This window comes from Cyprinus carpio, chromosome B7 (assembly GCF_018340385.1).
Source record: "Cyprinus carpio isolate SPL01 chromosome B7, ASM1834038v1, whole genome shotgun sequence".
NCBI lineage: Eukaryota > Metazoa > Chordata > Actinopteri > Cypriniformes > Cyprinidae > Cyprinus > Cyprinus carpio.
In genome coordinates this window covers 24550062-24564718 of record NC_056603.1, presented here as the reverse complement: position 1 = coordinate 24564718, position 14657 = coordinate 24550062, and the positions used below count along the sequence as shown (strand labels likewise).

Here is a 14657-nt window from a genome sequence, read left to right as displayed (position 1 = left end):
TTGTTTCTCCTCTATGCCCGCCTTTCTGAAACGCCTCGATTTTTACAAAGCTCACCGTTCTGAAAAGCTTAAACATAAAACCATGTCTGCATCTGTGATCGGAGAAACGACAAACAAGAAGCACTACTATACACTGCTTAAAACTCGCGTTTGAATCATCAGTGGCACTTACGTACTTACAGACTGTGAGTCAGAAGCACCGGCATTGTATTCTACTCTCCCAGGATCAGGAAACAGTCCTCCATAAAATGCGCTGCACACATCTGAATAGTTGGGTTGAACTGTTCTGGAACAGTGTTGTAAATACAACTTAAAGGGTTACTTTATGGATAAGTGCTGTATTCAGACGAGACACCAGAACAACAGACAGCAGAATGGAGTTATTATTAGAGATTAAGGATGTCTACGAAGTATATGTATGCAATCAATATAATGTTAAACATTCAGTATTGATGCCTGTGTAGCTGATGTGCACGAGCTAATAAGCAAAGCGGCGGGTGGCACACATGTGCAAGCTTGTCGAGTGAATATACCTTTCTCACAGACATCACTGGAAAGTTTGTAGTTCGGTCGGATGTCAAAAACAAGTAAAACAAAGCAATTTACCTAATGGTAGGTACGGAGAGAGTGAGAGAGAGTGCACTTCTGTTGCGTGAACTTTGATGTTCGCTCACTTAGCACATAGCAACATTTATAAGGGCATTCACCATAAATAACATTTATTTTCAACCTTAAGCATGTACGACTTTATGGCAAAAGTGAAACGGTTAGCCAGCGTGAAATGCACTAGGCTGTACTTGTCCCTCTCCTTCTGCACCAATACAAATATGTGCACGCGTTGCGCATGTTTTGCTTGCTTCATGAGTGTTTCTGCATTATATGAGTCGCTTTAATATAAATCAAAGCATGTTTCAGATGAAAAAACGCTACTTATGTTTCTGAAAGATTTATAACTGACTTTATAACTTAGTACTGAGCCGCTGCAGTGAGTAGCTCTAATGCTATTAAATAAAAGATGATGGACCATAGAGCAAAACAATGAACAGTGAAAGTAACAAACATTTTATTGAGCATAATTAAGTGTGAAAATAACTGAAGGATATATCTATTTGATAAATGAAGCTAACCAAGTAACATTGCATATTCTTTTGGTTTCTGTACCCAATATTTAAAAAATTTACAAATAAATGAAAATATCGGTATCGGTACTCGGTATCGGCAAGTACCAAAACAGTTTTACTGTTAACTTTAAACTTTAACAGTTTTTTTTTTTTTTCGTCTGTGTACAAAATCTTAATGCTTCTGTTTAGCTACAGTAATTAATAAAGTAATCTCATTGTGTGAATTTACATCTCTTTTAGCAAATTATTGGCAAACAATGACTAAATTCAAGTCCTATTACACTTTGAGTGGGATGAAATGCAGAACGGAGTATATTTTGTTTTGTTGAACATTAACAGTTAAGACCGAATCTGAATCTGTAAGTGTTTTTAGTTATTTATTTCTATTTTCTTTCTAAGTCCACTGTTTAAATTAAAAGCATCTTTTGTATGATAACTTTGGAATATATCATGACTGCATGACATGGGCAGATTGTCAAATGTGTATATTTTCAGCTTGTCATTTTTTTGCTACAGAATACATAGCGCATTGTAACTGACATTCTCCTTTGCGGTGATCAGTAATAATACATCAGCTCCCCTTGAAATGGTGTTAAATACAGAAGACCCGATGTGGCAATTGTGCTTATTTTCGTTTAGTAAGGATCGATAGTCAATGTTTTTGTGACTCATAAATGCATGTGGAGAAACAGGATCATGCTGTGTTCCTTCTCTCAGCTCCACAGCATGTTCTTGGGAGGTATGTGTTGCCCCTAACAACAGCGCTTCCCGATCCAATTCATAACTCCATACGCTGAGTTGGCTTAAGTGGCTTTTGCCAAGATAAAATGGAATAATTTGAGGCTGTTCACCGCAGTCAGAACTGAAATCAGTTTTTTTTTTTTCCTCTGTTGTCAGATCCGTGATGGGCGGAGGGTGATGGAATGCTTGAAGAAGGCTTTGAAGATCGCTAACCAGTGCATGGACCCGTCCTTGCAAGTTCAGCTCTTCATCGAGATCCTCAACAGATACATCTGCTTCTATGAGCGAGAGAATGATGCGGTATGACCAGAGATGCCCTTTCACTCTTGACCATTCACTCCTCTTTCTTCTTCTCCACTCTCTTATGCCTCTCATTAGTTGCGCTCCTTTAACCTGTTGTCTTTGCTGTCTCTCCTCTCTTTCCATGGCTCTCACTCATTCTCACTTTCCCTCTCCGTGCTCCACATTTTTGTCTGGCGCAAGCAGCGCTAGATTATACCTAACTTGCACTTATCTGAGAGGAGGCGTCTGTATCCATGTTCAATTTGAGGGAGATTGAGTCAGGACTTGCCGGAGCACATCGGGGCCACAGGGCAGCCAGGGCTAAGAGGAAGCACAAACAAACACGCACGCAGTTAATGTCAAGGTGTGCCCATCGGTCATCTGACTTACTACGGAGGTCGCTCTTGACAGCTGAGCTTCATCCTAGGACAAGGGCCACTTTAAACATGGAATAAATGGGAGAATCAAAACCAAAACAAATTCCCACACTGCATTTCATTGACACGTTACCTGTCAGCGTTTCTCCTGTCGTTTTCATGTTATAATGGAGAGCAGTGTTGGGGATGTTTAAATGATTGTAATAGTGTTCATTGTTTTTTGATTGTCACAACACAGTGACAGAAATCGAATGCTTGCCGTAAATCTGTAGTTTGACACCAGTGTAATTTTTGTGTGTTTATGTGACACTGGTGTCCCTGAGTGTGAGAGTGTGTGGGTGTGTGAATTTATCTGAGATGCTCATCTCCTCGTGTCTGGATAAATTGCTCACAGTGCTTTCAGTGAGTGCTTTTGTGCCTGGCACAGTTTTTGCACCATGTCTGCCTGCGAGGGTTATCGCTCACATTTATAGAAACAAGATAAGCAGTTATTATAATCAACAGAACTGTCTATACTGCAAATTTTCCATTTCTTCTTTTCCTGTGGAAATTTGTTTGTCTTTCACTTTCCTGGAGGAAAGTTTGGATACTGTAATGATTTTGAAAGAAGTCTCATGCTCACTCACACATTTAATAATAAAAAATTCAGTAAAAGCAGTAATACTGTGAAATTTTATTACAGTTTTAAATAACTGTTTTCAATTTTAATGTATTTTAATTAGTGCTGTCAAATGAAGTTTTATGTGTTTACATATGTGTGAATACTGTGTATATTTATTATGTGTATATATAAATACAAACACTTGCATGTATACATTTAAGAAAAATTTTATGTTTATATATTAAATATATTTATGTATAATATAAAATATAAGAATATAAATGTAAAGGCATGTAAATATTTTCAAAATATGTACTGTATGTTTGTGTATTTATATATACATAATAAATATACACAGTACACACATATATTATGTAAACAAAAAGTTTTATTTTGGATGCGATTAATCACGATTAATCTTTTGACGGCACTAAATTTAATATGTAATTTATTAATGTAATGGCAACACTCCTAAAAATAAAGGTGCTTCACAAACCTTTTTTGTCTAAATGGTTCCTTAAAGAACTTTTAACATCTGAAGAACCTTGGCTTTCTGTTTCACAAAAGGTTATTCGTGGTGAAAGACGGTTCTTCAGATTATAAAAAGGTAAGAAAGAGATGGTTCTTTAAAGAACCTTTGACTGAATGGTTCTTTGTGGAACCCAAAATGGTTCTTCTAAGGCATCACTTAAGAACCTTTTAAGCACCTTTATTTTTAAGAGTGAAAGCTGAATTTTAGTGTCACATACATAAGTCTAATGTGCTGATTTGATGTTAAAGAAGCTTTTTGTATTATTATCAAGGTTGAAAACAGTTGAGCTGCATTTTGTTTAGGATTATTTGATTAATAGAAAGTTTAAAAGAACAGCATTTATTTGAAACTTATTTGAACTTACTTATCTGAAAATTTTGAATGGTTAGTGCATCTTTAACAACATTGTCATCGTTATTTTGATTGAAAATAATGATAACATGCAGTTTTATGAGTTATTAACTCCTCTTACCTTCGTTTTAAGTCCTAGGAGTCATTTGTTCATGAATCATCCTACACTGTTCTTGCCGCATGTTTTTAATTCAATACAAATAGAACCGGCTCAAAGACTAATTTGTTTAAGAATATGACTACAGTGTTTGCGTTGCATATTGGTTTTTCTATCAGCCCACAAGGACAACTTAGACATTTCTTGACATTTTTGTATTATACACTAAACAAAAATCGGTTTGGATCTTTCCTCATTAAATAAACATTTAAAAAAAAAATACTGCTTTAGAAATATAAGTGCAAACTAATTAACATGATTATAATAGTCAGTAAACATAAACTAATCACAGGGATTTAAGATCTCAGACTTTATTTAAAAAAAAAAAATACTCTTGAACACTGTCTTTGTTCATTACTTTCTGTCTCTCTGTCACTTTAATTGGCATAAATCCACATCAGCCTGGATTTGCTCAACCTGTGCTTGTTTGCAGGTGACGGTCCAAGTCCTGAATCAGCTGATCCAAAAGATCCGCGAGGATCTCCCGAACCTGGAGGCCAGCGAGGAGACGGAGCAGATTAACAAACACTTCCACAATACACTGGAGCACCTGCGTCTGCAGAGAGAGTCGCCCGAGTCTGAGGGACCTGCTTACGAGGGGTTGGTGCTGTAGGAGCCTCACGCATTTACATTTATATTTGTGTACACACGCATAGAGAGATATATGTATATTCCCACATGTGCACACCGGGGTATTCCGGCCAGGGGAAAAACAAAGCCAAACCCACCTGCCTCTCTAGCCATTCCTCTCATACTTTCTGTCTGTTGTTTTTTGTCCTCTGCCTGTCTTACTCTCTTCCCTTCTTCTTCTTTCTTATTTTGTGAGGCGTTTCCTTGTGAGAACAGTCGTTAGAGAACAGTGCATGCACTGCGTTCCTGCTCTGCGCTTCCTTCAGACTATCATTCCCTCTTAATACTATTGTTGCCATACAAAAATGAGCAAGAATAAAGCTAAATATTTAAGAGAGAAAGAAAAAAACAAGTTTTAGTGTTGCTACACAACTTTCTTGCCCCGCCAGCCAAACTGGAGAAAAAAAAAGACAGAGCTTTATTGAGCCTTGCATTGTTACGGTCTTTGTTTAGAGGACCTACACTTGATTCTACTTTGTTTTTTCAGCATTAATATTTTTAAATGCCATGCTGAATTAAAGACATTTGTGTAACTAATGAATAGTCTTTTTTCTCACTCTTTTACTTTATGGCAGACACTTTGGTGGAGTGGGACAGTGTGTTGACTAATATGTGGAATGGGTGAACATGTGTATAGACTCTATTAATGAATGAGTAGCTGTGGCTGTGAATCGAAACAATATCAGAAGCCTTCTCTTCCATCTTGTCTCCTTTTTTTGAATTATGATTCCCCCTCCCTTCATATATTGTATGTATAATCTAATTGTAAATCAGTTACAACAAAGTATCATTGATTTCATGGCATTTGCACAAATAAAAAAATGATATTAACCCCACATGCCTGTAGAAGTGTGAATTAATGTCATTAAATTCGCTATGAAAACAGAAGAAGCAGTAGGTATTTTCTTCCATATTGTGACATGCATCTGAATGTTATGGATTATCAAAAAAGAAACAATGTAGGGAATTAGTTCTATCTAGAAGTTGTTGAAAGAAGTCTGAGACATGACAGAAGTCTGTTGTTTCACTAGATGATCCTGGCATTTTAATTAAACATTACAAGATCATAAAATAAATACAATTTTTATACATGTACAGTGTTGACAATAAGATCTATAACATGCATTTAGAAAAAAGATTTGAATTTGAAATTTTAATGCTGACTTCAGCTGTTACTCTTATTGTTAACAAGCATACAGTGGAGCTAAATTTTCCAGTGAATGCTGGTAAAAACATTGGTACTGATTATTTTATACATGCAAGTATATTTCTCTGGTGATTTTCTTTCTTATTGTTCTGTGTTTGAACAGAATCTTAATGCATTGTACATCTTATTTCCGTTGATTAGAGACGAGTGTTCAGCTTTGCCCTGAAATATTCCCGTATAAATTGGTTATCTTGATATGCTTATAAGACATTAGTCATGTTTCTCTGTATTTAGTCTGTCCCACAGTTGCTAGGGGAACTACAGGCTTCGCCAGCAATCCCTGTACATCTGTACACATGTAGAATTAGTATACAGTTATCACGAACCGCATGGTTTGAGATATCATCTCAATTGTTCTCATTGCAGACTGTAGTTTCGAGAGATATAACAGTCCATTATGATCATCACTTCACCAGTAGAGTTTATTTTGAAAAAAAGAAAAAAAAAATACTTACAAAGGCAAACATGGCACTGCGCTAGACATTTCTAGTCATGTATACAGAATTTATGAAACAGGTCAATAATTCATCATTGAATTTGGAAGAAATATAGCTATGCCACCACTTCATACAAAAATGTGAGTTTGAATATGTAGATAAAATATCTGTCTACTCACTCATGATGTGCACAAAGAAAATGTACAAGCACATTAAAAAAGATGAGCCCTATTTGGAAATGCGGTCTTCCTAATAAATTTAATACTTCTGGTCCATATTCTGAGGTTGAATTTTTGTTTTGCTCGGACACAGTAATTTGCTGAAGGCTCTTTTGAAGCTGCTGTGGCACAGAGGATACAGGATTGGATTGATGGATGAGTTTATCCACAGCAGCCAGAACGAGATCTCATAAAGGTAGTGCTGGACGCACTGACCGTGACATGCTGCCCGAATGATCATCAGCAGCGTGTAGGGCGCCCAACAGAGTCCAAAAACACAAACTATTACAGCTAGAGACTTTGCCACCTTTTTATCTCTAGACAGGCGAAAGCGGCTGGCCAGACTAGCAACCATATCAGGACGGTGTCTGTGTGATCCAGCCGGATGATCCACGTAATGAAACTGTGCCTCACTGGATGTCAGGATCCGGTCACCGACCTGCAGAGGAGGCAAGTCTGCGATTGTGCTGTCTCTTCGTTTAGTCTGTCTGCCGTTACCAAACTCTGCAGCAGACACCTTTGCAGTAGAAGGTAACCGGCAGCACCGTGACCTTGAGGACAAGTCGACCCCCCTTTCCTCGACAGGCCTCACAAAAAACACACGCTGTACATCGCCGGTTCCGACCGGCCTCATCTTGAAGCTCCTAAGCCGAATATAAGTGGGCTGTTCTTCCCTCACTGCACATCTGTTGCGGATGTTGATGTAAATGCTGAGGTTGAAGTAAGTGACGCTTATGAAAGGTGTGAAGAACTCGACAGCGGAGGCAGTCATCAGAAAATACCAGTTGAAGTAAAATTCGGCATAGCACTCTCCATCTGGCACTACGCTTCCTCCTGCGATGTGTTCCCAGCTGATGATAGCTGGACCATAAAGAAGGAACGCTGCCAGCCACACGCAGAGCATCTTCAAAACAGCCTCTCTGGTGATGCCCTTCTGGCAACGATAACTCACCTGGAACACAGATTTATAATTGATTTTTGAGATCGATCGATTGATCGATAGATAGATAGATAGATATATAGATAGATAGATAGATAGATAAAATGTAATCTTTTCCCTGGCTGCCAGCTTAAATTATTACATTTTATGAATAAATGGACGTCACATTGCATTTATATCTGAGGCAGAAACCAAGGGGGTTCACGCTTTTGTGCGCTGCTGCATAATAGGATATAAATAAATGTTGACAGGTGATTGTTAAATGGTAAAGTGTGCATGGCATTTGTAGGTCTGAACTCATTGTGTCTGCCCAAATACATGTGAGGATGTATCCAAACATTACTCTTCATCTGTTTGTGACCAGCTGACTCCTGAATGAAACTGTTTATACTTGTGTTTTATGTGGAGACCACATGCAAAATTGAGCGTTATTATACCATTATGTTTTATTCTAATAGTATTAAAACGTATCATTAGGCTACATATTTCCATCAATATTCTAATATTGTAGTCTATGTAGCTATATTCATACTAATTTATAATTTATTTGTTAATCTGATTTATGTTCAAAAAGTGCGTTTAATGGATCAATAAGATGTTATCTCTATACTGTACTCTGTACTTTGAAAACATTTAGGACAATAGTTCACCCAAAAATGAAAACGCTGTCGCTCTCATGTCGGTCTAAAGCTGTACTGTCTTTTTTTTTCTGCAAAACACAAAATATGAAAATGTTTGTGTTCCACGTCAGAAAATTTCATACAGAGTTGAAAAGAGATATAGGTTCAGTGTGTTATTGTCATCTCTGTGCTGTTATTCTGTACTCAGTCATTTTGTACTTTGTAAAAACTGAGGAAATGATTTTCTTGCAGTTTCTGTCAGTGGTCAATGAGTCTCATTAGTTTGGATTGGCATTCTCCAACACAGATTTGGACAAATTGGGCGAAAATGCATCCAAATGTCATATAGTCTAATTGTATTTCCAGCACAGTCCGTGTGTTTGCGCAGCACTCACCGCTTTAGTGACGGACTGAAACCTGTCGAAACTGATGAGCACGATGTTGAAGACCGAGGCTGTGCACAGCATATAATCCACCACCAGCCACAGTTTACACAGACCTCTGCCCAGTCTCCACTCACCCGTCAGCACATAGGGAATATACACGGGGATGCAAAACCCGCCTGAAAATCCGTTAAACACACATCACTTAAAGGACACTTAATACCAAAGCTGAAATACAAACAGTCACCAATGCCACTCACCGACAAGAAAGTCCGCGATGGCCAAATTTAAAAAGAAAAAGTTGCCTTGTGTGCGTAAACTTTTCTCAACCACAAAAGCTAAAATGACAAGCGCGTTCCCCAGGACTGTGGCGAACACCAGCAGTGTCATAAGCACAGTAAGGAATATTGAGGCTGATGGAGAAAACTGGCCATACTGCGCGCGCCGGTTCTCAAACGCGTCCACATCGCCGAGACTCGTCGCGTTTTCTCTCTCCAGCCCAGTCCAGTTGGACGAATGCGGATTTCCTGATTTCCACATGAACGAAACAGCTGTAGGTATCCCGGGAGAGTGTGTCGCGGACAATACAGAGGTTTGCATGGTGTTGCCGCCGCTTTCCTCCGTCAGGAAGCAATTATGCATTCCAAGAGCTGCCAAGCCATCCGCGCGACCCACCGTGACCGTCAGCTGCTCATTCACAGTTCAGCGAGCGGTGCGGGGACCACAGGTTTTTATACTGTCGGGGAACAGAGCGTTCATTGGCTGCTTATTTAACGCTGCTCGGTCTGATGTCGATGACTGCTTTATTAGTGTTCATCCAGGATTACTTAAGAGTGTCAGACGCCCAGCTCTTGTGTTGTCATCGATGTTCTGCATCTCTGTGATAACAGCCCAGTTTGCTGCATAACCACCACCTCCCACCACATGCCTCATTTAACTTGCAAAAATCAAAAATCAATCACACAAAATGTGATTTGAAATCTCACGTGTCCTGCTCTGTCGAAAAGGGGAATAGCTTAAACCAGCCTAAGATGGTTTGTTAGCCTTGGCTGTGTAATGTTTCCAATCCTGACCATCTGAAAAATAGCTAAAATAACTCTAAAACCACATACTCTAGGACCTCTTGATGTAGCACTGTATCTTGGAGATGATCCTCAGACGTGTAGGTAAAATATACCATCAATAGAATGCATCTTATTCTTACCCCAAACACAAAAGCAAAGTAAACAGCAGGTTTTATTGCAAATATATAGCATTGTTTACTTTGGGAGATTACCCTGTCATACCTTGCCTAAAGGAATCTGAAATAGTGGGTGACATTTAATTCTTGCAGTCTCACTGGACCACTAAAACCAAAATGTGATGTCTGACAGGTTGAGTTTTGTCATAATTAAAAACACTGTGCCTGAAATGAACTTCAAAGAATTCAAATAAATAGCCAGGAGGGTCAAATAAATTCATGGAGATTTAAATGTCACATCTCTTGAGAATCTACTAAAGAGACATGAAAGCCACACCAGGACTAATGAGCAAGCAGAGGTGGAGAGAGTACGAAAATATTCTACCCAAGTAAAAGTACCATTACATGAATGAAATTTTACTTAAAAATAAAAAGTAGCTCGTTTAAAAATACTTAGTTACATTTTAACAGTGGGAGGGAGGCAAATCTGGGACCACGGGTGTCAAACTCATTTCCTGGAGGGCCATAGCCCTGCACAGTTTAGATATAACCCTAATTAAACACATCTAATTTAATCTAGTTAATCCAGTTAATATAATCATATAGGCCTTTAAATCTCAAACCAGTTGAAGGAATCAGTTATTTATAATAATAAGACATTTGGGCTGTTACCAGTATAATGCAGAGAAGCTGCATCTGAAGTGGCATTTAGATGTATTCACACACTGTTTAATGCAGGACATGAATGCATTTAAGCTGCAGTTACACATGCAAAAATAACGTTTTGATATATAAGACATAAAATGTTGAGTACTTATTTTAAATTATAAAAAATAATAAAATAATACATTAAATGTGAAATTAAAATCGCCAGTAGGTGTCAGCAAGTCACTGTTAATAAGTGGGTCATTGCGATTGAACCGAATCGTTTAAACGGTTGATTCATTCAGGAACGAAACACCGTCATTCCTCAGAGACGAAAAAAAACCTGTGCTATGGCTGTGTGTGCTGTTGTCGAAAAACAAGCAATATGGTGTCTAAACCGCAAGTCTCTTAAATAACGTCCTGTTTATTGAACTGTTGTTATATATAGCCTATATATAGCCTATATATATATATATATATACATATATATATATATATATATATATATATATATATATTATAAAATCATGCTGATTTTTGTAAGAAAAACCCCACTCTTCGTGTTATACTGATTTACTATATGAAATTATATAAATATATACATTTTCTGCCCCTATATCTTGAATTTTGTGATAATTTTAAATGTATTTTAACAGACTGAATCAGGCTAATGCGCGCGCGCACTAGTCTAGACTTCACGGCACTCTGTAGGAGTGGTTGGCTTGGTTTTTGGCAAAATACTGATAATGTCAAATCGCACATCGTTAAAACAACAATTACCATATTATCGCACACCCTGCACCACTGTCTTTTTGGCTATTTTTAGCAAAAGGTTTTGCTCAAATTAGTCAAAGCTTAATTTTAACCACCAAATGCAACGATGCAAGTATTAACCTTACCTTTACACGCTTGCGAAGGGTTGATGTCGAGATTTTATAAGCTGCTAGTTTGGTCTCCCCAGGCAAACACAGCTTAGGCTACACTGCATAATAGAGAATATGTCCATGGGGTTCAGTTCATTTCCTTCGAGCTCAACTTATTGCAGAATACTACGGGGTTTCGTTTTCAGCTGGGTCTGCACCATAACGCCTGTCTGTCCGTCTGCGTCTTTCTTGTGATTTTAGCGCCAGTTTGCTCTCCTGGCCATTATTTACTGAAGTAGTTTCCAGGGAGCGATTTTTTAGCGAAGTACAATACTTCAAACAAAATATACTTAAGTGAAAGTAAAATTACAGATTTTAAAAATGACTTCAAAAAGTAGCAGTAAACAAAAAAGCAACTCAATTACAGTAACGCGAGTAAATGTAATTCGTTACTTTCCACCTCTGTGAGCAACTGCATGTAAAATACACAGCTGCTCCTGTAGAGAACCATGGGCCTTTTTTTTTTTTTTTTTTTTTTTTTTTGCAAAACAGATCAGAAACTCTGTGCATTGTTGCTTTTAATTATGCATGTCCTTTGCAGGTCCCAATATCCATTGCATAAATAATTTCATGTGCAATAAAACCATTTCGCTTTTGTATTCAAATAATGCACGCCTAAGAAAATAATTCTTGTCAGTCAGTCTCTGAATAGAGTGTAATCATTCCGTCTGAGTCCTATCTGACATCCTTTTATGAAATCATATTACAGGTCAGAGAACAGCAAGCAAAGACACAGTAAATATGGTCTGTGGTGAATGAACTGACTGACCACAGCAGAAATATGGAGCATTTGAGCTTTTGTGAGTGAGCATCTCATTTGTAGGCCTGGGACATTGTGACTTGTCATTTTCCTTTCTGGATCTGTAGTTCCATTATCATTGTCTTTGAAAGCACAAAAGCATATCTGTGGAACACCCTGTGGTCTTTCAGTGACAGAGTAATGAGAGACTTTATGAAAGCGTGAAAATGAACGATTCATGCACAATGCACATTTCTGTGTACAGATGTGCTGAGAGATGACACACAAAAGAAACTGAAATGAAATTAAATGAACAATATGAACAGCAATGCACTAATGCAAAGTTGAGATGTCCAAAATATTGTTAATGCTCGCCTTCTATCAATCATCTGTTTGACCATCACTGAGAAACATCTGGGTATGAAGGAAATATAGACAATAACAAGATGGTACAAAACCTACTTGAATTCACCAAAATAGATAATCATAATCATGGTGCTTGTGTTATGCCAAACAGTAACAGTTGTGTTCTCTTCCAACCCACTTACATCATCATAGACTCTCTCTCTCTTTCTCTCGCTCTCTCTCTCTTCACCTCATTCACAAAAACTCACTAATCCATGTTAATTGCAAGAAGTGGGGACCATAGGCATATCACATGAACGACGCTTTGGAAGCAGCACATAATTATAGGCTGCAGTTTTTGGTCTTCCTGTTCATCAGTTTCACTTGGATTTCACGGATTTCCTCACAGGAAGCAGGCATCCTTCTCACAAAAGAGAAAAAGAAAATGAAAAACCCATTTCTTCCCAAACTCCTTTTTTATCTGAATTTCTTTTTATACATAAACAAAGTTTTGTTGTGTGCTTTAAAGGTATAAAAGAAAAAAATGATAATTTGCTGAACATTTACTCACCCTGAGACCATGCAAGATTAAGATGAGTTTGTTTCTAGATCAGAACAGATTTGGAGAAATTTAGTATTACATCACTTGCTCAACATTGGATCCTCTGCAGTGAATGGGTGCCATCAGAATGAGAGTCCAAACAGCTGATAAAAACATCACAATAATCCATTGGTTTGGACTCTCATTCTGACGGCACCCATTCAGTGAAGAAACAAACTAACCTACATCTTAGATGACCTAAAGGTAAGCAAATTTTCATTTTTGGGGTGAACAATACCTTTAAGTTAAAGATTAGAATAAGTATAAAAGACTTAATGTTTATTTGTCAGATACTCAACTTGGATGGAAGTGAAATAGAAGAGACCTATGTACACAAAAAGAGACTGTGTACACACACACACACACACAAATACAAAAGTTTCTGAACACATTATTCTGAACGCACAGAGCCCAGTGTTCACCCTTAAAAAAATTGTAGAAAAACAGAAAATGTACCAGTAATTTTCTGCCAGGACATTTTCCATTAGGTTTACAGACTTTTTTTTAAATCAATACTGATAATTATTTTATATTAACAGTACACTTTTTTAAAGAGTGTGCACACGATATAAAACTTGTTTTGAGTTTCATAGCAGAATTAAAGTCTGCTCTGTCCCTTTCAATAGAAAGCTTCAGTGATTATTTATTCTATACCATTCTTTCACGTAAGTGAATTTCACTTAACTGAAACTTATTTGTATACTCTGTTATCTCTACTCTAATAAATTGCTTGTGATGTTCCTTTTGCTAGTCACTTTAGATAAAAGCATCTGCTAAAGGACCAAATGCAAATCTACATCATACTCATTATAGTCAAGGGATAGTTTGAATGTTTTCCTCTTGAATCCACACCAGTTCAGTTGTTTATGGCATTGATTTGTAGGTGTTTCACTTACCACTCCACAAAGTCCTCTGTACTCTGCCTCAACTTTTTGTAACCTGCAGATAACTACACCACTGAAGTCAGTATGTTCAGTTTGGCTTGAAGGATGTCAGCACTGCTGGTGCTTAAGGGGGAGGTGTTGGGAGATTGGCAGCTACAGTATGTGGGTTGAAGGACTTGCTTTTAGGGGCTGTAGCTATAGGCAAGCATAGTTCTGGGGAGATGGATGTGTAGGGTAATTGCACCTGCAAGGGTTGCGAGTGGTTGTAGAAAAATAGGGTGGTGAATCACAAGAGAGCTTGTGATGAACCTACTGATTGTTAGTCATTTCTAGGTTCTCTCCTACTGCTCCATACAGTCCTTTATCTTCCTCCTGTAAGAGGTTTTGCTCTCCATTATGTTTCATTCTCGTTGTACAAGCTTTAACCTCATGTAACCAATAAAGATTTGATTGAAGTTTACATCTACAGCACACTATAGCAGTTTTGTTATTGCATGCTTATGAATAGGCATAAGGTCAACATGAAAGCAAGTGTGCTTGTGTTCCAGTGTCCTTCAAATGCTTTGAATGATCCTACAGCACATGCAACAGGCACCTTCGTGGCCTAATTAGAGGACGAGATGAGTGACTCTTGAGTCATCTATTACTGAATAATGTATGATTGGACTCAGAAAAAAACTCTATAGACAGTTAAAGCCATCAAGCCATAATAACCCAAAATTACCCAGTCACACTTCATAAGA

The 14657-nt window shown here is 37.8% G+C and overlaps 2 protein-coding genes across 3 annotated transcripts in view; one reads left to right on the top strand and one right to left on the bottom strand.

Moving 5' to 3' along the window:
- Positions 1-5628, top strand: part of LOC109056288 (vacuolar protein sorting-associated protein 35) — a 29291-nt gene extending 23663 nt beyond the window's left edge. For both annotated transcript variants that reach the window (XM_042728103.1, XM_042728105.1), the window contains exons 16-17: positions 2019-2162; positions 4596-5628. In XM_042728103.1, the coding sequence (XP_042584037.1) occupies positions 2019-2162; positions 4596-4775 (324 nt within the window). In that variant the 3' untranslated portion in view covers positions 4776-5628. The remainder of the gene's footprint in view (positions 1-2018; positions 2163-4595) is intronic.
- A 226-nt stretch (positions 5629-5854) lies between these two features.
- LOC109056290 (histamine H3 receptor-like) lies at positions 5855-9285 on the bottom strand. Its single transcript, XM_042728106.1, has 3 exons — positions 8858-9285; positions 8610-8776; positions 5855-7606 (listed from the first exon to the last, which is right to left on the bottom strand). Exons 1-3 carry the CDS (start codon positions 9237-9239, stop codon positions 6695-6697), a joined length of 1461 nt encoding a protein of 486 aa, XP_042584040.1. The 5' UTR covers positions 9240-9285; the 3' UTR covers positions 5855-6694.
- Positions 9286-14657: the final 5372 nt, after the last annotated feature.